At 31.5% G+C, this 25,401-nt stretch overlaps 1 protein-coding gene across 2 annotated transcripts; it reads left to right on the top strand.

Annotated features, from left to right (window-relative positions):
• The first annotated feature begins 128 nt into the window (after positions 1–128).
• On the top strand, positions 129–18,636 carry LOC134721802 (diphosphomevalonate decarboxylase-like). Of its 2 annotated transcripts, XM_063585031.1 has the most exons (11): positions 129–252; positions 3,820–3,890; positions 11,477–11,544; positions 13,336–13,382; positions 13,868–14,005; positions 14,700–14,754; positions 15,490–15,634; positions 16,109–16,276; positions 16,829–16,951; positions 17,489–17,644; positions 18,325–18,636. In XM_063585031.1, the coding sequence occupies exons 1-11, from the start codon at positions 201–203 to the stop codon at positions 18,478–18,480; spliced, it is 1,179 nt and encodes a 392-aa protein (XP_063441101.1). In that variant the 5' UTR covers positions 129–200; the 3' UTR covers positions 18,481–18,636. The 2 variants fall into 2 exon arrangements, with proteins under 2 accessions (XP_063441101.1, XP_063441102.1); XM_063585032.1 differs by lacking the exon at positions 129–252 and having other exon boundaries at positions 3,828–3,904.
• The last annotated feature ends 6,765 nt before the right edge of the window (positions 18,637–25,401 follow it).

The following is a 25,401-nucleotide window of genomic DNA, read 5'->3' as shown; positions in this document are numbered from 1 at the left end:
CATTAACTAAATAAAGCCTAAATATATGCAAAAGGAGACCAATTCGTATAAACAAAAACATAATGAGGTTATTTTAAACAATTTATCTAAAAAAACACATGATTGAAAGAGAATTTAGAAATATTTAATGAATGTCGTGCTCAATAATATTTACTTTCGGAAGCTATCGGTAGTTTTCATTATTCAACATAATCCAGGAAATGCAGTGTGCCACCTGCACAGGACCTGTAAATATTGCTGTTATTAAATATTGTAAGGAACTACATAGTCAATTGCAGTTTGTAATGTTAATTTAATGAGCTATATGTTACTAGACAAAAATCAATAAAGGTCGTATAAGTAGCCATTTCCCTAAAAAAATCAGATCCTGTATTAACATGTTTAGAAGTTTAGGGGTATACATGTACAAATTAGTATATTAGTCTATTCTGAATTAACCTATATATTGATATATTTATAAATGCTCATTTCATTGTTCGAAATATGCCTATTGATATTCTATGTAGTATTATTTAAGGTTCATCATAAGGAATTGAAAAATATGGCCGTGTTTACACCTCAAAATTTACTATGAGTACACACAAACTGGTACGTCTAGGAAAGTTTTAAGGCATGGCAGGAACTAGATATATAAAAGTTATATAAAGTCTATGTTTGAGAAAATTAAAAACTTGATTTTGATGTCCAGTTTTTTCCAGTCTGCAGAAGATAGCAAAATAAACAATTTTCATTTGATACGGTCCACTCAGTTACACAGTTTAAATCACCTATTATCTGCAGATGTCTATTGTCCATTTAAATTAATACTACTCACAACATGTATTATATGAGGGGAGATTCTCAAACCTCTTTCCCAACTTAGTTAATTTTGACACCTTCTGCAGGAACAAAAAAAACTGGATAGCAAAATCTAGTAAAGTTTATAATTTTCTAAAATATGAAATGCATTTAAAATTTATATAACTAGTTCCTGCCCATCCCTTAAAACTTTTGCAGGTGCATAGGTTTGTCTGTCATGTCTGTACTCAGAGTAAAATTTGTGGTGTAAATACGGTCATATTAGCCAAAAGGTTATGATGAACCTTAATTGCTGCATCATTACTATTTCATTATTTTGTATACTAGTTGTATGGTCCATTGTCAATTATTGTAAATGAGTTTGTGCCAATAAAATATTTGTATTTGTATTTGTATAGATGTGCATATGTAGGTTGACTGTTGACTGTTGCAAAGCAAACTTCCTATCCCTATCCAATATATATGTATCCTTACTTTGCAATGGCTGATTAAATTTACTCAACCATCATCATTGATGTCCTCTATCACATGTACCATGATTACAGGCCTAGGGCATACCTGATGTATTTATTGTTAAAAATTTCATCTTTAAAATGCATGGAATATTTGCCTTTGGACTTTAAGCAACCAACAACATGAACAATCTACTTATTTAATCATTTTAATGAAAAATATATATATTATGTAAATTGAAATAAAAACAAGATTACATGTATGCATTAATAAGCATTTGTTTTGATTATGATTTTACGTTAGTTAGAAGTTATTAGGGCTATTTTAAATAAAAACATATATTTCTAAAGTTACCATTCATTGTTTAAGCAACATTTAAGTAATCAGCAATTTTGTCAATAAACGTATTGACCAGTTTAATAATATAGTCATCTAGCATAAGTTTGACCCTATTAACCTGAAAGTAATTTCAACAGAAGATTTTTAAGTTTTTATCTTTAGCATTATCATGATTATACCCCAAAGATACACAGAAAAAAGTCCCATACAATTTTACTGGAGAAAGACTAAAAAAAATCACCATTTAAAGTTCCTATGGAGTTTTGCATTGGAAAGGGAGATAACTCTTTAGAGTATAACAAACAACTCTATTTAAGGTGTTTTCATATCTTTTATCAAGCTACAATCTAGATTTCGTAATTCATTAGTCAGTTGACCATTTATTGAATTTTTCAACATGTCAAGATAAAGAATCTCAAATTAGATAAAAATAATCAAGCATGTATTCTTCTTTTCATGGTTTAAAGTTTCTTAAGACACCTAAGATGCTGAAAAAATATAATATACAGATACAAACAATACCAAATTTTCACATTATTTTTTCAAAATGGTCACAAAGATTCAAATTTCTTTAATGAAAAATGCTCAAAAAAAAAACTACCCATAAAACTTCTGTTTTGTACTTTTCTTGAGCAGGAGATTATATAATTTTGTCAAATACTATTTATAACCCCATCAAAGTATCATTCTTTACATAAATTTCTAGAAAATCAACCAAAAACTGACAAAAAAAGACTCATTTTTGTGGAGTTATCTCCCTTTCTAATGTTAATTTCCATAGGAAATTAAAAATGCTGAATTTGAGTTTTCCTCAAGTTAGATTTTATGGGACTTTTTTCTGTGTATAGTATTAGTAAGGGCATTATGCTATAGATTAGAACTAAAACATTTTCTGTTGCAATTAGTTTTAGGTTAAATATTAGTTTGACTGGACTAATATATAATCACATACATGTACACTTGTACATGACATAGGCATACACAATTCAATTAGATCATATAAGCAATAGGTAAACTTTGATAGATATAGGAAGATGTTGTATGAGTGCCCATGAGACAACTCTCTATCCAAGTCACAATTTATATTATAGGTCATGTACAATGTAGGTCAAGGTACGGTCTTCAACAAAGAGCCTTGTCTCACACAGAACAGCAAGCTTTAAAGGGCCCCAAAAATTAGTGGTAAAAAACAATTCAAACGGGAAAACCAACAGTCTAATCTATATCCATGATATAAAAACTAGAAACCAGAAACACACTGCTGAACATCAGATTCCTGACTAGGACAGGTGCAAACAGTTGCAGCAGGATTAAATGCATGGAATGATTATTAAATATACAATAAAATTGTCTGTCTGTAGGCTTCATCTGAACTTGACCCCATTTTCAATGTTCATTATTCATTTGGTCAATATTAAATTTTCATGGTTTCACTGGTCTGTTTCTTGTTCAGTGTTCTTGTTTACTATGTAAAAGGTAAACTATATTTGGTATACTGTGGATTCATTAATATTCGTTGGATACCAATTTTCGTGGATTTCGTGGGGAGAGGGGAACCACGAATTTAAATGTTCAACGAATTACAAATTTCCTAAAGGAATGTATGCAGCCTTTGCCAAAACCACGAAATTAAATATCCATGACTATGCAAGTTTTCTCCAAACCACGAAAATTGGTACCCACGAAAATAAATGAATCCACAGTATATGAAAAGATTTAAGGTGTACATGTCTGTCTTGGTTTACGTACATGGTTTATCTGAACTTGAATCATTTTCATGTCCAGATCATTGATAATATTATTTTTATGTGATAATTGTAGTAAAAACAGAATATCAATCATGGTTCAGAAAAAGCAGTTTGTGCACTCTTTTTGAATACTTCAAATTTTACTGTTGAGAGTGGAGTGGTATTGTTATACGAGATATAGTGGTAGAATCTGTTTAGTCAATATCTAAATAAAATTTATAATTCCTTTTCAAAGATTTGCAGAAAGTTTTCTTTATATGTGACATGATCAGGCATGGTCACCTATTTTCATGATCATGATGATGTCACAATAGGAAATTCAGTAGAAATCAAGAAAATTTAACGTCATAATTCAAATTGGGTCTATCCTTTGCTGAGAACAAAGTTTTAAACTGCAACTACCCAAACAGCACTCCTGAAAAATAATACTTAAATGAATTAATGATTTCAAACATGTCAAATGTAATGATTTTTTTTTCAGGGGGAAAGAGAAATGAGAAATTGATACTGCCTTTGAACTCTTCAGTTAGTGTGACACTCCATCAGAATGAGGTATTGTGTACATGGTGAATATGCAGCTGATATTTATCAATTCTGGACTTTTGACAAGGTCAATACGTTATATATGACAAAGTCCAAGTGTCAATATTATCTAACAGGTCCATATATAACTTATTGACTGAGTTTAAGTCATTAATTTATAAATTACATTTGTAAAAAATGTATTAGGAAAATGATTTTCCATTCCCTTTCTGTGTATTTTTTAATTTTATTTTGCAAGAATTTTAAGATGTTATTGAAAATATCCATATTCTTTGAACAAATTCATATAGCTTGTTGCATTGGTTTTCTTTTATTCTTAGCATCAGTATGCAACAGAAAATGCCTGAAATCTCCTGATAAGCTAGTAACTTTTCTTTTCGTCTGCTGCAACGCTTCCACCATGGATGTTATGTGTAATGTCATGACGTCATAAATCTAAATTTAGCAAGATTTTTTTGTATTGACCACCAACAATGACCAATATATTTATAAACATGATAAAAAGAAACACAGCGTCAACATAATTCAAAATAGAAACAAGGCTTAGCATACAAAAATAACCTTTAAAACATGTGATTGTTATATCCAATGAAAACAGTAGAATGCTATACCATATGTAATATTTATCTATTTATCATAGTTGTAAGCTTCTGTCCAAATAGACTTGTCTCCTCAACTTATTGGTAAAATATACAAACATGATAAACCTAATAAATTAACAAATTTTGCATATATCTACAATGTTAACAGTTTTCTTTCGGTTATTGTTTTCCTATCAAACCTTCATGACTGTTAATCAGAATATTTTTTTTATAAAAATATGGGTCATTTTCCTACATGGATACAGGCTGTTTTCCTATTGGTTGGTTATGTTGGTTGCGTATTTTCTTGGATATCATGGGATAGAAAAACAACTACTTTGAATATTAAACAATTATTTCCATAGGATTTTTATACAGACCAGCAAAACTATGATATCCATGATATCCGTGAGAATGCAAATTTGTTTTAATTCACAAAAAAATGGTATCTATAAAAATGAACCAGAATCATAGTCTAATTACTACATTGTATCATGGTTATTATGCTATTTCCATTTCACAGAAAGTCTTTTTTTGTTTCTATGCATGAATATGAAAATATAACATTTAAAAAAAAGAGAAATTGGATTTCAAAGCTTGTACAAAAAACATTTTTATACGACCGCAAATTTTGAAAAAAATTTCGTCGTATATTGCTATCACGTTGGCGTCGTCGTCGTCGTCGTCGTCGTCGTCGTCGTCGTCCGAATACTTTTAGTTTTCGCACTCTAACTTTAGTAAAAGTGAATAGAAATCTATGAAATTTTAACACAAGGTTTATGACCACAAAATGAAGGGTGGTATTGATTTTGGGAGTTTTGGTCCCAACATTTTAGGAATTAGGGGCCAAAAAGGGCCCAAATAAGCATTTTCTTGGTTTTCGCACTATAACTTTAGTTAAAGTTAATAGAAATCTATGAAATTTTGACACAAGGTTTATGACCACAAAAGAAAGGTTGGGATTGATTTTGGGAGTTTTGGTTTCAACAGTTTAGGAATTAGGGGCCAAAAAAGGGCCCAAATAAGCATTATTCTTGGTTTTCCCACAATATCTTTGGTTTAAGTTAATAGAAATCAATGAAATTTAAACACAATGTTTATGACCACAAAAGGAAGGTTGGTAGCGATTTTGGGAGTTGAGGTCCCAATAGTTTAGGAATTAGGGGCCAAAAAGGGACCCAAATAAGCATTTTTCTTGGTTTTCGCACCATAACGTTAGTATAAGTAAATAGAAATCTATGAAATTTAAACACAAGGTTAATGACCATAAATGGAAAGTTGGTATTGATTTTGGGAGTTTTGGTCCCAACAGTTTAGGAAAAAGGGGCCCAAAGGGTCCAAAATTAAACTTTGTTTGATTTCATCAAAATTGAATAATTGGGGTTCTTTGATATGCCGAATCTAACTGTGTATGTAGATTCTTAACTTTTGGTCCCGTTTTCAAATTGGTCTACATTAAGGTCCAAAGGGTCCAAAATTAAACTTAGTTTGATTTTAACAAAAATTGAATCCTTGGGGTTCTTTGATATGCTGAATCTAAAAATGAACTTAGATTTTTTATTATTGGCCCAGTTTTCAAGTTGGCCAAAATCGGGGTCCAAAATTAAACTTTTTTGATTTCATCAAAAATTGAATAAATGGGGTTCTTTGATATGCCAAATCTAACTGTGTATTTAGATTCTTCATTTTTGGTCCCGTTTTCAAATTGGCCTACATTGAGGTCCAAAGAGTCCAAAATTAAACTAAGTTTGATTTTAACAAAAATTAAATTCTTGGGCCTCTTTGATATGCTGAATCTAAACATGTACTTAGATTTTTGATTATGGGCCCAGTTTTCAAGTTGGTCCAAATCAGGATCTAAAATTATTATATGAAGTATTGTGGAATAGCAAGTCTATTCAATTGCACAGTATTGTGCAATGGCAAGAAATATCTATTTCACAATATTGTAATATATTGTGAAATAGCAAATTTTTTTTTAATTAGAGTTATCTTTCTTTGTCCAAAATAGTAAGCAAGAAATATCTTATTGCAAGAATTTTTTTTAATTGGAGTTATCTTTCTTTGTCCAGAATCAACTTAAATCTTTGTTATATACAATATACAATGTATATTCACTTTTTACTACCAACTGATAAATTCAAATAATCTTTACCATTCAGTGATAACAAGCAGTTTTTTTACATTTTATTTACAGTTTATTTTATGATGTATTTAAATGAGTAGTTATTGTTGCAAACTCCATTAGAATATTTTAATTGAGATTAGTTTTGGAATAAGGGAAAGGGGGATGTGATTAAAAAATTGGGTTCAATTTTTCTCATTTGAAATTTCATAAATAAAAAGAAAATTTCTTCAAACATTATTTTGAGAGGATTAATATTGAACAGCATAGTGAATTGCTCTAAGAGAAAACAAAAATTTTAAGTTCATTAGAACACATTCATTCTGTGTCAGAAACCTATGCTGTGTCAACTATTTAATCACAATCCAAATTTAGAGCTGAATCCAGCTTGAATGTTGTGTCCATACTTGCCCCAACCGTTCTGGGTTCAACCTCTGCGGTCGTATAAAGCTACGCCCTGCGAAGCATCTGGTTGCCCTTTATAGTCAATTTTTAACCATTTTTCGTAAATATCCATGATCTTTAAAAAAAACTTCTCCTCTGAAAATACCAAGCCAAATTAATCCAAACTTGGCCACAATCATCATTGATGTATCTAGTTTAAAGTTTGTGTTTTTTGACCCGGCCAACCATCCAAGATGGCCGCCATGGCTAAAAATAGAACATAGGGGTAAAATGCAGTTTTTGGCTTATAACTCAAAAACCAAAGCATTTAGAGCAAATCTGACATGGGGTAAAATTGTTTATCAGGTCAAGATCTATCTGCCCTGAAATTTACAGATGAATTGTTGGGTTGCTGCCCCTAAATTGGTAATTTTAAGTAATTTTACAAAAATCTTCTCTGAAACTACTGGGCTAAATTAATCCAAACTTGGCTACAATCATCTTTGGGGAATCTAGTTTGAAAAATGTGACCGATCCAAGGAAGAGGGCCGCCACGGCTAAAAATAGAACATAGGATTAAAATGCATTTTTTATACGACCGCAAATTTTGAAAAATTTTCGTCGTATATTGCTATCACGTTGGCGTCGTCGTCGTCGTCGTCCGAATACTTTTAGTTTTCGCACTCTAACTTGAGTAAAAGTGAATAGAAATCTATGAAATTTTAACACAAGGTTTATGACCATAAAAGGAAGGCTGGTATTGATTTTGGGAGTTTTGGTCCCAACATTTCAGGAATTAGGGGCCAAAAAGGGCCCAAATAAGCATTTTCTTGGTTTTCGCACTATAACTTTTGTTTAAGTTAATAGAAATCTATGAAATTTTGACACAAGGTTTATGACCACAAAAGAAAGGTTGGGATTGATTTTGGGAGTTTTGGTTTCAACAGTTTAGGAATTAGGGGCCAAAAAAGGGCCCAAATAAGCATTATTCTTGGTTTTAGCACAATAACTTTAGTTAAAGTAAATAGAAATCAATGAAATTTAAACACAATGTTGATGACCACAAAAGGAAGGTTGGTATTGATTTTGGGAGTTTCGGTCCCAACAGTTTAGGAATTAGGGGCCAAAAAGGGACCCAAATAAGCATTTTTCTTGGTTTTTGCACCATAGCGTTAGTATAAGTAAATAGAAATCTATGAAATTTAAACACAAGGTTTATGACTATTAAAGGAAGGTTGGTATTGATTTTGGGAGTTTTGGTCCCAACAGTTAAGGAAAAAGGGGCCCAAAGGGTCCAAAATTAAATTTTGTTTGATTTCATCAAAATTGAATAATTGGGGTTCTTTAATATGCCGAATCTAACTGTGTATGTAGATTCTTAATTTTTGGTCCCGTTTTCAAATTGGTCTACATTAAGGTCCAAAGGGTCCAAAATTAAACTTAGTTTGATTTTAACAAAAATTGAAACCCTTGGGTTCTTTGATATGCTGAATCTAAAAATGTACTTAGATTTTTGATTATTGGCCCAGTTTTTAAGTTGGCCCAAATCGAGGTCCAAAATTAAACATTGTTTGATTTCATCAAAAATTGAATAATTGGGGTTCTTTGATATGCCAAATCTAACTGTGTATGTAGATTCTTAATTTTTGGTCCAGTTTCAAAATTGGTCTAAATTAAAGTGCAAAGGGTCCAAAATTAAACTAAGTTTGATTTTAACAAAAATTAAATTCTTGGGCCTCTTTGATATGCTGAATCTAAACATGTACTTAGATTTATGATTATGGGCCCAGTTTTCAAGTTGGTCCAAATCAGGATCTAAAATTATTATATTAAGTATTGTGCAATAGCAAGTCTTTTCAATTGCACAGTATTGTGCAATGGCAAGAAATATCTAATTTCACAACATTGTGAAATAGCAAATTTTTTTTTAATTAAGAGTTATCTTTCTTTGTCCAGTATAGTAAGCAAGAAATATCTGCAAGAATTTTTTTTAATTGGAGTTATCTTTCTTTGTCCAGAATCAACTTAAATCTTTGTTATATACAATGTATATTCACTTTTTACTACCAACTGATAAATTTAAATAATCTTTACCATTCAGTGATAACAAGCAGTTTTTTTACATCTTAATATTTTATGATGTATTTAAATGAGTAGTAATTGTTGCAAACTCCATTAGAATATTTGAATTGAAATTAGTTTTGGAATAAGGGAAAGGGGGATGTGATTAAAAAATTGGGTTCAATTTTTCTCATTTGAAATTTCATGAATAAAAAGAAAATTTCTTCAAACATTTTTTTGAGAGGATTAATATTCAACAGCATAGTGAATTGCTCTAAGAGAAAACAAAAATTTTAAGTTCATTTGAATACATTCATTCTGTGTCAGAAACCTATGCTGTGTCAACTATTTAATCACAATCCAAATTTAGAGCGGAATCCAGCTTGAATGTTGTGTCCATACTTGCCCCAACCGTTCAGGGTTCAACCTCTGCGGTCGTATAAAGCTACGCCCTGCGGAGCATCTGGTTTAATTTGGGATGTAATGTGTCTTCTGATTGGCTGACATTATTTGTTATCAGCCCATAGACATAATGTCATGTGACTGTGACGTCAACAACGTTTTTTCATTGTTTTTATACGACCGCAAATTTTGAAAAAATTTTCGTCGTATATTGCTATCACGTTGGCGTCGTCTGCGTCGTCGTCGTCCGAATACTTTTAGTTTTCGCACTCTAACTTTAGTAAAAGTGAATATAAATCTATAAAATTTTATCACAAGGTTTATGACCACAAAAGGAAGGTTGGTATTGATTTTGGGAGTTTTGGTCCCAACATTTTAGGAATTAGGGGCCAAAAAGGGCCCAAATAAGCATTTTCTTGGTTTTCGCACTATAACTTTAGTTTAAGTTAATAGAAATCTATGAAATTTTGACACAAGGTTTATGACCACAAAAGAAAGGTTGGGATTGATTTTGGGAGTTTTGGTTTCAACAGTGTAGGAATAAGGGGTCAAAAAAGGGCCCAAATAAGCATTATTCTTGGTTTTCGCACAATAACTTTAGTTTAAGTAAATAGAAAATAATGAAATTTAAACACAATGTTTATGACCACAAAAGGAAGGTTGGTATTGATTTTGGGAGTTTCGGTCCCAACAGTTTAGGAATTAGGGGCCAAAAAGGGACCCAAATAAACATTTTCTTGGTTTTTGCACCATAACTTTAGTATAAGTAAATAGAAATCTATGAAAATTAAACACAAGGTTTATGACCATAAAAGGAAGGTTGGTAATGATTTTGGGAGTTTTGGTCCCAACAGTTTAGGAATAAGGGGCCCAAAAGGTCCAAAATTAAACTGTGTTTGATTTCATCAAAATTGAATAATTGGGGTTCTTTGATATGCCGAATCTAACTGTGTATGTAGATTTTTAACTTTTGGTCCCGTTTTCAAATTGGTCTACATTAAAGTCCAAAGGGTCCAAAATTAAACTTAGTTTGATTTTAACAAAAATTGAAATCTTGGGGTTCTTTGATATGCTGAATCCAAACATGTACTTAGATTTTTGATTATGGGCCCAGTTTTCAAGTTGGTCCAAATCAGGATCTAAAATTATTATATTAAGTTTTGTGCAATAGCAAGTCTTTTCAATTGCACAGTATTGCGCAATGGCAAGAAATATCTTATTGCAAAATATTGTGAAATAGCAATTTTGTTTTTAATTAGAGTTATCTTTCTTTGTCCAGAATAGTAAGCAAGAAATATCTAATTGTAAGATTTTTTTTTATTTGGAGTTATCTTTCTTTGTCCAGAATCAATTTAAATCTTTGTTATATATACAATATACAATGTATATTCACTTTATACTACCAACTGATAAATTAAAATAATCTTTACCATTCAGTGATAACAAGCAGTTTTTTTACATCTTTTAAATATTTTATGATGTATTTAAATGAGTAGTAATTGTTGCAAACTACATTAGAAATTTTAATTGAGATTAGTTTTGGAATAAGGGAAAAGGGGATGTGATTAAAAAAAATGGGTTCAATTTTCTCATTTGAAATTTCATAAATAAAAAGAAAATTTCTTCAAACATTTTTTTGAGAGGAATAATATTCAACAGCATAGTGAATTGCTCTAAGAGAAAACAAAAAAATTAATTTCATTAGAACACATTCATTCTGTGTCAGAAACCTATGCTGTGTCAACTATTTAATCACAATCCAAATTTAGAGCTGAATCCAGCTTGAATGTTATGTCCATACTTGCCCCAACCGTTCAGGGTTCAACCTCTGCGGTCGTATAAAGCTACGCCCTGCGGAGCATCTGGTTTATGTTATAATTATAACACACCTCTATATTAAAGCTTTTTGATTTACATCTTTTGAAAATAATCATATGGTTTTGGAATTTCATTATAAAGTTTTGAAAGATTTTTGAACATTTTTATAGTATGTTACAAAACAAAACCTAATCTACATGCATATTTTACACTTTTATTTTCAGCTGAGGACTAAAACAACAATAGCTGCCAGTCCAAACTTTACAAAAGATCAAATCTGGCTGAATGGTGTGTAAGTCTTTATATAACATGTATAAGAGATATTTTATGGAGCTTTAAATGTATTTATTTAATCTTCAGAAATTGATAGCAGCATTGCAGAACCTTAGTTAAGTAGTTTTTAAAGTAGCCTAAGTAAGTCATCACCCAATAATCATGATCATTTTCTTGGTAGTTCAAACATTCATACTTAGTATCAAAAGTTATATGATCAAAAACATCATGTTAAACAGTCTACATAACGCTTGTTTATATATCTTAACAATACTTGTGTCTTTTTGAAAACAGACACTTAACCATGTTGACTAATATCATGAATATCATATTTCTGATATATCCAATAAAAAAAATCTTGTGTTCACATCATTATTATACCTCACGTAACGAGTTGCGGAGGGTATAATGTTTTTGACCCGTCAGTCCGTCCGTCAGTCCTGTTTCTTGTCATTGCAACTCCTCTCAAACCACTCAACAGAATTTCACGAAACCTTTTCAGATAATAAGGACATACTATGTAGTCGTGCATATCGACGGGAAATTGCGATTCAATTTTTTTTAGGAGTTACGCCCCTTTTAACTTATTTACTATAATGTACTACTGCAAAAGTTTGTCATCGCAACTCCTCTAAAACCACACAACAGAATTTCACGAAACCTTTTCAGATAATAAGGACATACTATGTAGTTGTGCATATCGACTGGAAATTGCGATTCATTTTTTTTTCTAGGAGTTACGCCCCTTTGAACTTATTTACTTTAATGTACTACTGCAACAGTTTGTCATCGCAACTCCGCTCAAACCACACAACAGAATTTCACGAAACCTTTTCAGATAATAAGGACATACTATGTAGTTGTGCATATCGACGGGAAATTGCGATTTAATCTTTTTTCTAGGAGTTATGCCCCTTTGAACTTATTTACTATAATGTACTACTGCAACAGTTTGTCATCGCAACTCCTCTCAAACCACACAACAGAATTTCACGAAACCTTTTCAGATAATAAGGACATACTATGTAGTTGTGCATATCGACTGGAAATTGCGATTCAATTTTTTTTCTAGGAGTTACGCCCCTTTTAACTTATTTACTATAATGTACTACTGCAACAGTTTGTCATCGCAACTCCTCTCAAACCACACAACAGAATTTCATGAAACCTTTTCAGATAATAAGGACATACTATGTAGTTGTGCATATCGACTGGAAATTGCGATTCAATTTTTTTTCTAGGAGTTACGCCTCTTTGAACTTATTTGCTTTAATGTACTTCTGCAACCGTTTGTCATCTCAACTCTTCTGAAACCACACAACAGAATTTCATGAAATTTTGTAGATAATAAGGACATACTATTTAGATGTGCATATTGGCAGGAAATTAATTTTTCTTATACAATTTTTTTTTCTTACACTTATTTAATTTCTCCAATGACAATGTTGGAACGTGGGGTATGTAAGCGTGCTCACTAAGGTTCTTTAATTATTGTTCTGTTTACACCTCACAATGCTTAAGCCAAAAACTTTTCATACTTGGTTGGATAATTGACCATCATGTGTAGATGACCATACTTTTAAAGTGTCATTTGGATATGACATTTTCAGAATGGAATACCCTCAAAAGGTCTGAGTATTCTACATGTAATAGACGTATGATAGTCGAAGTCCAAATAATCCATCAGAATATATTGTATTCAAATGACAGTTAAGTATGGCAAGCTTCACATGATGACAGCAGTGCAGACATTTTCCTACTGTGTAGCAATCTTGTATTCATTTTTATGAATATACATTTTTTATTCTAGAGAAGAGGACATAAACAACAGCAGATTACAAGCAGTCATCAGTGCAGGTAAAACTTTGTATTTTGTTTTAAATGTTCGGCAGAAAAAAAGTATGTTTTTATTGGGGATTCCTATTGTCATTTTAAGCTCTGACCCAAGCATTTTCTCCTTAACATTTGCTTTATTAGTTGCTATTGCTACATTTTTTTTTGCCCAAATGACTGTTAAGCAATCGTCAACTTCAACATGTACATTAAAGTCCTTGGGAATTTAAGATGTTTGTTCAGTATATAATTCTTAATTATTTATGGATAACACTATAGGGAGATAACTCTGTTTTAAACACATTATATTGTTAAAGAAGTATATAACTTTTCAATGATCACAATTAGTGTGGTTCAAGTGATTTTGGTCAAATGATCTAAGTAAATATTTTTACAAAATTTTCTGAAAAATTAAACAAGCCTAATTATTTTAGTCAAGGTGTTTGGTACCACCTTAATTATAAAGTTGAGTAAGATGTTCATTTATTTTTGGATATTTGTTGGTATAGTTAAAAGGAGAGCTAGAAAAAGGAAGAGTGATGGAGAAACAAATCCCAGATTGAACTGGAAACTGCACATTGTGTCAGAGAATAATTTCCCTACGGCTGCTGGTTTGGCTTCCTCTGCTGCAGGTTATGGGTGTTTAGGTTAGTAGATTTTTATAAATACATGTACACCACAAATTGGGGGAAATCTATTGGAATGAAGTTATAATAAATTGCCATGTGACTAGAATTTAATTTTTATGTAGTTTATGTTGTTAAAAACTTAGGTCCAGTTTTCCAAACTGTTTTTAAACAAGATGGATAATTTTATTTCCCTAATTCAAATCAATTATAAGTGTAGGTGCACCCAATATGAGAGAATGTTTTAGAATTTTGGTCACAAAAATAAGTCGTATTAGAATAATGTCTAAACTTTAGAGATTTGAGAATTTCACAGGGTGCTTTTATAATCTATGCTTTTGGCAAACAAGCAAAACTATATATCTGTCAAATTGTCATACTTCATCTGAATAATTGATAATTATCTTAGTGCCTTACAATATTCTCCCTTTGAAAGCATTCCACTACTTGCAGAAGTATTTAAAAAAAGCTACAACTTCAATATGTAGTTATATTTACAGAAACCACTTGTTTTATCTCAGCATTTGTAGTGGACTGAAACCTGAATTATTTTTTTTTCACATGTAAAATCAATTGTTTTGGGAACGCACATATATAGGTAAAAAGAACAAAATCAACTTGATTACCATGATTACACCTACACTTAAGAATTACATATAATATAGTAAATGATTCAATCTATTATGACTATATTGTGTGTTTATTTTCATTTCAGTTTATACATTAGCAAAATTACTCAATGTAAAAGGAGAATTATCAGACATCGCAAGGTAAATTATTCAAATGAGTCCATTGATTTTACATGTAATTCTGTCACGAATCAAATACATTTTGTTGTTTGTTTAAAAAATCCAGTGATTAAAACAAAAAACATTATGTTTCAGTCTTGTTCATTTGATACAGAAGTTTAAATTTATATGCCCCACCTAGGGACATTACATTTTTCTGTCGGTGTGGTTGTTCATTCAGTCATCCTTTACCAAAAATGGTAGATTTTAATAAAGTTGAAGTCCAATAATTTTGAAATAGAATAAACATGTTCCCTATGATATGATCTTTCTAATTTTAAATAAGAATTTTGACCCCATGGTCTAATGAACATAGAAACATGATATAGATAATTTATAACAAAACAAATATGACAGATATGAACGAATAACAACCATTAATTTATTAGTCCCTCACAACATGAAAGACAAAAAAGTTCAGATCTGAGGGCACTCACTGTTACTGAAAGTCAATACCAACTAGTAAAAAGATCAAGTATCTATGAGGATGACTAAAATATCAATCTTACATCCAAATGGATTTAGTGTAAAGATAAAATTAAAAAATACAGGTTGCAACAGATTTAGGTTATATCAAGGTCCATACAAGTTCTCCAAACAAACCATAAAAAAAACACTGTTACCCACAAAATCCTTGAAAGTCAGTTCCCCACAAATAAGACGTAATCCATAGTTGATATTTTCAGATTAAATTTGATTACTTATTATATGTTGCAGACAAGGTTCTGGCAGTGCCTGTAGAAGTATTTATGGAGGATTTGTAACCTGGGATAAAGGATCTAATGAGGATGGTTCTGATTCTAAAGCCAGACAGATAGCACCACATACTCACTGGCCAGAACTTGCTGTACTCATTTTAGTGGTAAGAAATATTTTTTGGTGTTTATAAACAAAAATAAGAGTAAATTACTTATACTAAATTACTGTAAATAATGAGCATTAAATAAGAGAAAATAGATATCCTCAAAATAATTGTAAAAATGCAAATGTACATACCTCAAACAATTTTGTCAAGTCAATCCCCTGGTTCATTTGAAGACTGGCAAACAGGAATTAACCTATATAGAATATTATTACACAAAGTGCAGTTGTTAACAAGAAGTTAGTGCAATAAATAATTTGTTGATGTGCAAAAAACAAAAAAACAATATTTACTATAAATGTCACTTTTTCTAATTTTCTATATTTTTTAAATGAGTGTGAGTAATTTTTTCGCCTATTGATTGTTGAAAACCATTGTTTATATATTGTTAATCACTGAGATAAATTTGCATAATATAAAGCAAAAGTTTTTTAGGAGTTGCCTTGATTATCTCCCATGAATTTTTATTTTCAGGTAAGTGACCAGACAAAACATACCAGTAGTACAGCAGGGATGCAGACCACAGTAGAAACCAGTGAGCTACTGAAACAGAGGCTGTCTGGTCTTCAGACCAAGGAAGATCAAATGACAGAAGCTATAATGAACAAAGATTTTAAAACATTTGCTGAGATAACAATGAAGGTAAAGATAATTGGGTAAAAATAATTGTCTACAAATTTGAAATCAAGAAATAAATTTAGTTGTGAGTTATAATAATTGTTTTGACTGATATTAAAGTTCAGAAGTTTTCTATTAAGTAAGGTTTCTATATTATGGAGCAGTAATAAATATGAAGCAAACATGTGATCGTGTTTGTTTGTGTCTCTGCAGCCTTTTGGATTGTAGCACCCTAAATACTTTTCAAATGTTAGTTTGATTGATTAGCACTAATATGAGCCTAAGAATGAGTGCTCTTTAAAATGAGATAGACAAGCATTAATATGAGCCTAAAAATGAGTGCTATTAAAATGTTTAGTATTTAGTCACTTATCCTTACAATCTACTGAAACCTTATAGACATCCAATTGCTTTGTGAAATGGCATTGTTCTTTAAGGAGAGTAATAAGTTATTTGCACATATCCTCCAATCTCCCAGATTCTGTGACTTTGTGATTTGGTTGATGGTGAGGGGAGAAAACTATGTTACTATGTACATATTCTCTAAATCAATCTTTATTGTGTTTGTGTTTTCAGGAGAGTAACCAGCTCCATGCAGTGTGTTTAGATACATATCCTCCCATTTCGTACATGACAGACACGTCACATCAGATTATTAGATTAGTTCACCAGTATAATAATATCAATGAGGATGTTAAGGTTGGTATTACAATTTCAGTATTTTGGGTTAAGGGAGATAACTATATATAAATACATCGAACATTTTTACTTAAATAATTTATTAAAAAGATAACTTTTAGTTTCTTGAAGGATGTTGCATTTAGGATTTGAGCGGAAATGAATAGTTTGCTTAATAGTGTTGAAGGCCTTACATTGACCTATAATGATTTACTTTTATAAATTGTTATTTGGATCGAGAGTTGTCTCAGTGGCACTCACACCACATCTTCCTATATCTATTAATTGAGCCTGCACGTATAGACTCAACACTTGTTCAATTATCCTTAATTTTATATAGGAAGATGTGGTGTGAGTGCCAATTAAGTTTATTTAAAGTATGTATCATAATAAACAGTTATTTTTCAGATTGGATCTCATTTAAATATATAAATGTCTAAAAGACAGATACACCAAATCATGCTGTGGTTGTGATGAATGTTAGCTTGTTATGTTATAATATATAGTAGTATCTTTATCAGATAATATTAGTTTATTTATAATAGCCATATTTTTTAGGTATCATACACATTTGATGCTGGCCCTAATGCCTGTTTGTTCATGTTAGATTCTGAAATGCCAAGATTTTATTCTCTGGTGAAACACTTTTTCCTGCCTGAGAATGGACACACCACAATACAGGGTTTACCTATAACAGAACAGACTTTACACACAGTAAGCAGATTTTTTTATCAGTCATAAAACTTCTCAGAAATTGAAAACTGAATTTCCAAATAATTGCCATTTGAACAAGTGTTCTGATATTATCACAACTTACCTGAATATTATTGTAAGGATTACAACTATTTATACATGTAGCAGTTGATATAAATACAAAAAGGGAGGTGAAGATCTCAAGGGGAAACCAAAAAGCATTACTTGAAGAAAAACAGACTATACATTGGTCAATTTTTTTAAAAACGAACCATTGTCTCCAAATTACTACGCAGGAAACTAATTATTGAGTATAAAAAATACACCAAATATTAGGGTTGACTCAACTGATCTGCAGTGTTTGCTACACAAGTGACATCTGTTGAAACATGTTGTTTGATAATAATCGTAAATTATTGATATTTTTCTTAGTTTAGCCCTGTGTCAGATCCTAATTCTTTAATTATTGATATATATGACTCTTTTGTCTTTTTATTGAAATAATTTATAGAACATACAGGTTCTCCATTTCAAATCATATTGTAATATACATTTAAAAGTTTTGACTGAAGTATATGATAATACAATGTACTGAACACATTATTTTAAGAATTGTTTCTTTTCCTATTTTTTTCATAAACAAAAACCTATGGTACATGATATCTAAAACAAAAGATAATAATTCTATATTTATTTTACAGGATGAAATCCAGAAGTTTAAATTAAGTAAACAAAATAGGTCTGTAAAATATGTCATCCACACCAAACCTGGTCCTGGGCCACAGGTGTTAGAGGACCCATCAGAGGGCCTGGTAGATGATGAGGGCTGGCCCAAACCAATATCTGAAAAAACTTGAAGTTTCGTTCAGGGCTAGTCACTACAGCTGTTATTGGAAAATGATGGTGCAGAATGAAAGATGAGCGGAGCTGTCAACAAGAAAGAGAAAATAATGACTTTTATCTTAAATTGTTGCATGACAAATGAATGAAGAGATAATAAAAAGTTAATATGTTGTGTAGTGTTATGTTATTGCATACATTTCAAATAACCCCTTTGTTTGACAAAACAGAGCAACTAATATAAAATGAATTAATAATGAAAGGTATCTCAGAAGATAGAAATGATCTATATTGGATATGCTCTCCTTTTTCAAAATTGTTGTGATCTGATTAAAGTTCTTCCAATTCTTGAACCAATGCATACAAAAATCATAAACTTAGTCTTTTGTGCACAAATTTATCACATTTTTCGTGTAAATTTCGTATAATCGTCATTTTTTTTCTTCTATTGGTCAGTGTTGTGAAAATATGGCAGGTAATTAAAGTTCATGTTTAGAAGCCTTAGTTTAATGATTGTTACCTGTTTGTCAACAATCGACAAAAAATCAACAATAGATAAAGTTTGACTGGTTAGCTTAATTTCTACAATAAAATTGAGGTATTTAACCTTAGTCATCATTATTGTTGGTTAAATTTTACTAATTAAAAAGTATTCTCCTCTAAAACTCAAAAACAATTTGAATCAATCTAAGGGAAAATTTTAAGGGGTATTTAGTTTGGGAAATCATATGTATTGAGCTGTATTTGGCAAAACTTAAGGAATTTCTGGTCCTCAATGATCTTCAACTTCGTACTTTATTTGGCCTTTTAAACATTTTTGATACAAGCGTCACTGATGAATCTTTTGTAGACGAAACACACGTCTGGCATATATTTAACAATTTAATCCTGGTATCTATGATAAGCTTATGAATAAGATGGTCCAACAAGTTGATCGAAATGACTGACAAGAATTTCAATAGCATGCAAGGATAATGTGCAAAATTTGGTCTTTTACACTAAAAACTGCTATCATTTGAGAAAAGGGATAGGAGAGAATATTTAGTATTTTGAGAACTACTAACTGTTCAATTTACATCAAAACTATCAGACAGGTGTGTTTGTCCTTAAATCATGATTTAAACCGTTTGTTTCTACATATTTGCCTTTTATCTTGAGAGCAATTACAGATAGACAGAGACACTTTTAATTTAAAAAAAACATCAACAATACGAGATCTTTTTATTTAAGGGATTTAAAAAAAAAAAAAGGTGTAGCATTACCGGAAGTCAGGTCTTATCATAATCTACCACATGAAGACTGCATGATATGGAGCTAAAGTTATATGGTAATCTCGGCAGTTTGGTGCAATGGTACTAGAAGAGATTTTAAACAAAAGAAAATGTCAGAAAAACAAGATCAACAATAAAAGGATTTTAGTTGATGAATTGTATTCTAGTCTACAATAAAACAATAATAAAGTCAACAACACACATCCATTACAGCATGATTACTACCAAAGGGCCAAGTGGGGTTTTCATCACTTGGCGTCCATCGGAGTTAACTTTTACAAAAATCTTCTCCTCTGAAACAACTTGGCCAAATTTAACCAAAGCTAGCCAAGGTCATCATTTGGGTATCTAGTTTAACAAATGTGTCCGATGACCTGGCCAACTAACAAAGATGGCCGCCATGGCTAAACATAGAATAACTTTAACGGTACCAATTTTTCTGCACCAGATGCGCATTTCGACAAAACATGTCTCTTCAGTGATGCTCGTGGCCAAAATATTTGAAATCCCAAGTTTATATAAAACAGGAAGAGCTTTAATCCAAAAGGTCTTGTCAAATTCTAATCTACAATGTCGGAGAGACATTTGAAACCAATGATCCAGTTTAGTGACAATGGCTCATGATAACCTCTAGTGTAAGCTCTTGTAATTGTATTCCATTCTGCCTAATATTTCTTACTTGAAGGGAAACATGCTGCTCTGTCTTTCAGTATGAAGATTTATTTCTTGTTAAATGTTTTTTAATCTCTCATGTCATTTGTAATAAATTTTTGCTATCTCGACAAGCAGCATTCTAAATTCAAATCAAATATTGGCTTTTTATCTAATTCACACTGAGAAAAATTTTGTCACAAGTGTCTGTTGACTTTTTTTCTGAATTCAACTAAGAAATATCCAAGTGTTAATTCTTGTCCTGAACATGGATACATAAATAAAGGCAACAGTAGTATACCGCTGTTCAAAACTCATAAATCCATGGACAAAAAACTAAATCGGGGTAACAAACTAAAACCGAGGGAAACGCATTAAATATAAGAGGAGAACAACGACATAACACTAAAATGTAACACACACATAAACTGACCGAGCATCAAACAAAATCCCACGAGAATAAAAATAAAAGAATGAAAACCAAATACATGGATTTGGGATAGACAAGTACCGTGGCACGTCTTATCGCAATGTTACATACTTGCGAACTGCAAATTGGACAGAATAACATGAAAACACGAGGAAATTTTTGTTATTTGCAATTGATGAGTATTGAGAGAATGAGTTAACCATTGTATGTGATGGCTGCTTTTTAGATATGTACGAATCCGGATAAATGCAGATATAATAAAAAAAGTGGTGAAAGATACCAAAGGGACATTCAAACTCATAAGTAGAAAATAAACTGACAACTCCATGGCTGAAAAAAAGAAAAAGAACAACAGCCACAACACATAACATGCGACTGTCATACAAGTGAGTGGTTTAGTGTATATGTTACAGTATATAGGTGAAATTAGGAATTACATATAATTACTAAAATTTAGGAAGTACAGGTAATTCCCGATGCACTCAGTTAATACAAGTAATTCCTGAAACGGCCCAGTAATTACTAATTTTAAAATGAATTTTTACACCTATTTACTGACTGCTAAAACAATGTTGTATTATGATCAGATGATCAAAAGTCATGGTAATACTAACTAGAAGATAAGTTAGTACTCTTAAAATATTGAATGGTTGATTTGTATTAAAAATATCTTGAATATCTATGGACTTTAAATTTTAAATATATGGTTAAATCAGAGTAACTTTAGTTTTAATCCAAGTTGGTTAAAGTTGAGCATTATACAGATATTTTTTAAGCAATTTCAGTAGACATCAAAAATGGAAAATTCTCCCAAAGCATTATGTTTTAACTTGAAAAAAAACTGTTTGAAGAATATTTTGACTTATTTCCTTATGAAGATAAGATAACGTTATTTAGGTTGGGAACTGGAATGAACTGTTATGTGTATTATCTTCGAGATATAAAAAAAATATTTTGTGTTGTTAAATCATAAATAAAAATGCTATAGTAAAATTATAATTCACTGTTAGCAGCCAATCTGGTTCTTTTTTGTTAAATTAGCTGAGAAACAAGGTTGATGAGTTGTGCACTTGCGAGTGAATATTTGGACCTCATTGAATACGTATTCATGTGACCTTCTATTCAACCCTAGCTGGAGATCGGTTATCGATGTATTAAGCTATCAAAATTGTAAGGGTTTTGCAGAACACATTGTCTCGCCTACTTTTTCTGTTAATCGCAGGCTCAACAAAAATGAGGAAAAAATATTATAAAATTTATCTCTATAGATACTATCTTTTTACTTGTACTATAAGAAGCTTCTGTCAAAATTGGGTAAAAATCCAGGATGGTTTATAAAGTATAATGTTTTAAAAAAAATTAACTGCAGAGTGTATGTAATGTTTACTGGGGAAAAAAACTAGTCCATTTATCATGTTTATAAGTAATATTGGATAAAAAAGATTTTTTTTTACAAACTTTACTATCGGATATTATCTTATGATCATAAACCTTTAGCTTCTGTCCAAGTTTGGTAGAAATCAAGGATATTTGGAGAAAGTTATTTTAAAGTTTTATACCACAGTGCATGATTGAGATTTTAGTTTAACAAAATTATGAAAATTAATTTTGGATTGATTTCATTGTCTTGCATGCATATACTTATGCCCGCGTCACACTGTCCCGATTTTTGTATACGATGGACACCCGAATGCGAAAATTGTAAGTTCGTACAAAGTTGGTCCCGATCTCGTTAAAATACCAAAAAGGTGACAGAAGCAAGTACGATGAATAACGAAGTCTATCCACTGGTGCCGAAATTATATACGATAGCAAAAGATGGACATACGAAGGTTAACCGAAGACGGGTATTTAAGCTTTATATCTCAGCCGAAGCCTACATGACGGATCACAAAGGCTACACGATGGATTACGAAGGCTACACGATGGATTACGATGATGACACGATGGCCATACGATGTCTAAAAGACGTCGTGTACAGCTTACGATGCATTTATATTATAAGGTCCAGGTCACAGTGGCAGTTGTAATACAAGGCAATACAACCCTTGTGGACACTCTAAAACCAAAATGCTTCAAAAGATTTTAACCACATTTGGTATATTGTTCCTCCTTTTAATGATCTGACATTTTTTACGTTCAAAGCCAAAGGTCAAGGTAATGCATTTGGACTTGTTTTTTTTCTCCTTGAAATAGCATAATACACCGAAAATTTGTTGCTCATTTTATTACCTACTGGTTCTAAAGACAATATTAAAGGTATTTCCAGTCACTGAATGTTTTGGTTGATTTCTAAAAAATAATAGTTTATGTATTAAATATGCATATTCAATTTACCATTTTCTGCATGTGTCATACACAAATATAGTGTCCATATTTGTCCCCAAAATGTTACATACGAGGGGATGCCACTCTCGGCATTGCCTTGTGTGAACTGTAAAATGTGTGCACTAGTCTGAATAATCACCCATAATTATGCACATGTTTACTTATCTATCTTAAAGGAAAGGTTATAGGTTCGTTGATCCCTTTTATTCAAAAAGAGCTCTTTCCAGGAGAATATCAAAATAGTATAGACAAAAGGAAGGATGTGGGGAAAGCAACTCAGACGATATATAAAAAAATCAGAATAATGAAGAAAATGTTGGTTTCCCTATATACGTGAACATTCAGTGTTGGTGTTCGAGGCGCGTTTACGATTTTCATTATGTTACTTGATATGAAAAATTGACAAAAAAATAATATTTTACCTGTTAAAGTAAATCCTGAGCCTGTAATAGCTGCTCTTCTTGTTCCATTTGAATTAATAGAAACAACGCTGTGGCTTTTCTTGTTCTCATAGAATCATATTATATGGGCTCCATGTTTTGTAAACGTCTTTCTTTACTGACGTATTAGTCAGACCAGTGCATATCGCGCATGGCACTTTAAATGTATTTTAGTGCAAAAAATAACTTACATTTTACTGGATTTTTTGCCGTCGTAGTTTCATCTTGTCGCCTTCGTACTTTTATTCGATTGCAACACGACGGAATTACGAGGTCTTCACGAAGTCGTGTTGCCATTGTAAGACCTTCGAGTAGCTTCGTGATTCATTCGTGTAGACATCGTAATGTCAAAACTGCCCGATGGAAACGATGGAAACACAAATGCAATACGATGTTCAAAGATGCATTCCCGGTGACATTACGATGGTGAGGATGGTGATACGAACTCAATACGAACCATCAACATCGGACGCACTTTCGGGCATTTTTTAAAATGTTAAAAAGTTTAGAACCCTTCCCGAAGTTGTCCCCGAAGGCTAGAAAATGTGGCCGATGGTTCTACGATGGTTAAAGGCGGCACTACGAATAGCCCGATCTGGATACGATCATTCCCGATTTTGAAAATTCCCATAATCGTGTTGCCATCGACGTAAAAATCGGGACAGTGTGACGCGGGCATTACGGAGTTTCAAGACCTATAAAACAACAATTTTCCTGTTTCAATTCACAAACACTAAAGAGTGTGCACCTTTGATGTGCCTTATATTCCTACATCCTTAAGTAAGCTCCCTTAAAATCCCCACCCCTAAACTTTCTTATTTGGTATCTTGAATTATGTTTTTGATTTTAAAACAAAAACATCAAGTTAGTAAATAGCTGTAAAAATGACCAAAAAAAATCAGTAATTACCAGTAATCACTGAAACAACTAGTAAATACATGTAATTACTAAATTGGCTAGTAATTACAGGTATTTACTGAAATGTTTAGTAATTACGTGTAATTCCTAATTTCACCTATTTACTGTAACATATATATAAACCAGGCCCAATACACCATTTTCTACATTTGAAAATGCCTGTTCCAGATCAGGAATATAACAGTTGTTGTTCACTCATTTGATGTGTTTTATCATTTGATTATATCATTTTATTAGGGACTTTCCGTTTTGAATTTTCCTTGGAGTATTTTTTGTGACTTTCCATTTTATACAAAACTAAACATAGAAAACAAAAGACTAATCAACACAAACCCAGCCAAAAATCAGAATTTCGGTATACAGTCATTACCAAAACAAAAATTTACTCCGAGCTGCGTTTCAAATTCAAAGCTTTAATCTTTACGTCCATTACAGATCCATATTATTTTAACCGAACTTTGTTTCTAATGTACCATAATACAATTACATTTCAAATATATAATGAAACTGGCGGGTCATTAACAAAATTAGACAAAGCATACAGACAAATAAATCAGTCTGATAGTTTCTTGTAACAATATATCTAATTGTATCTCGGACAATTGGATTACCTTATAGTTGTTCATTAAGAGTTTATTTTGTTTAAAGGACTTATCTGCATAAAGCAAACTATTCAGTGAAAATATTTACATTTTTTAACTTCATTCACTTATAAAAGCTTTCATAAAGGCAGCACTTGCATTTTAATTGTAATAGCTGAATAGACAAGTCTCTTTGATTTATAGAACGCTTAATTCAAAACAAGCAAAGTCGAAGGCTATGAGATTAGACGCTTATTCTGCATTGCAATGCTAGTACAAACGTTAACATAGCTCAATAAACACAAATGAAAAGAGGAAT

The sequence above is a fragment of the Mytilus trossulus genome, chromosome 6 (assembly GCF_036588685.1).
Source record: "Mytilus trossulus isolate FHL-02 chromosome 6, PNRI_Mtr1.1.1.hap1, whole genome shotgun sequence".
NCBI classification, from domain to species: Eukaryota; Metazoa; Mollusca; class Bivalvia; order Mytilida; family Mytilidae; genus Mytilus; species Mytilus trossulus.
Note: the sequence above shows the minus strand (reverse complement) of the source record. Positions and strands in the feature narration are given on the sequence as shown.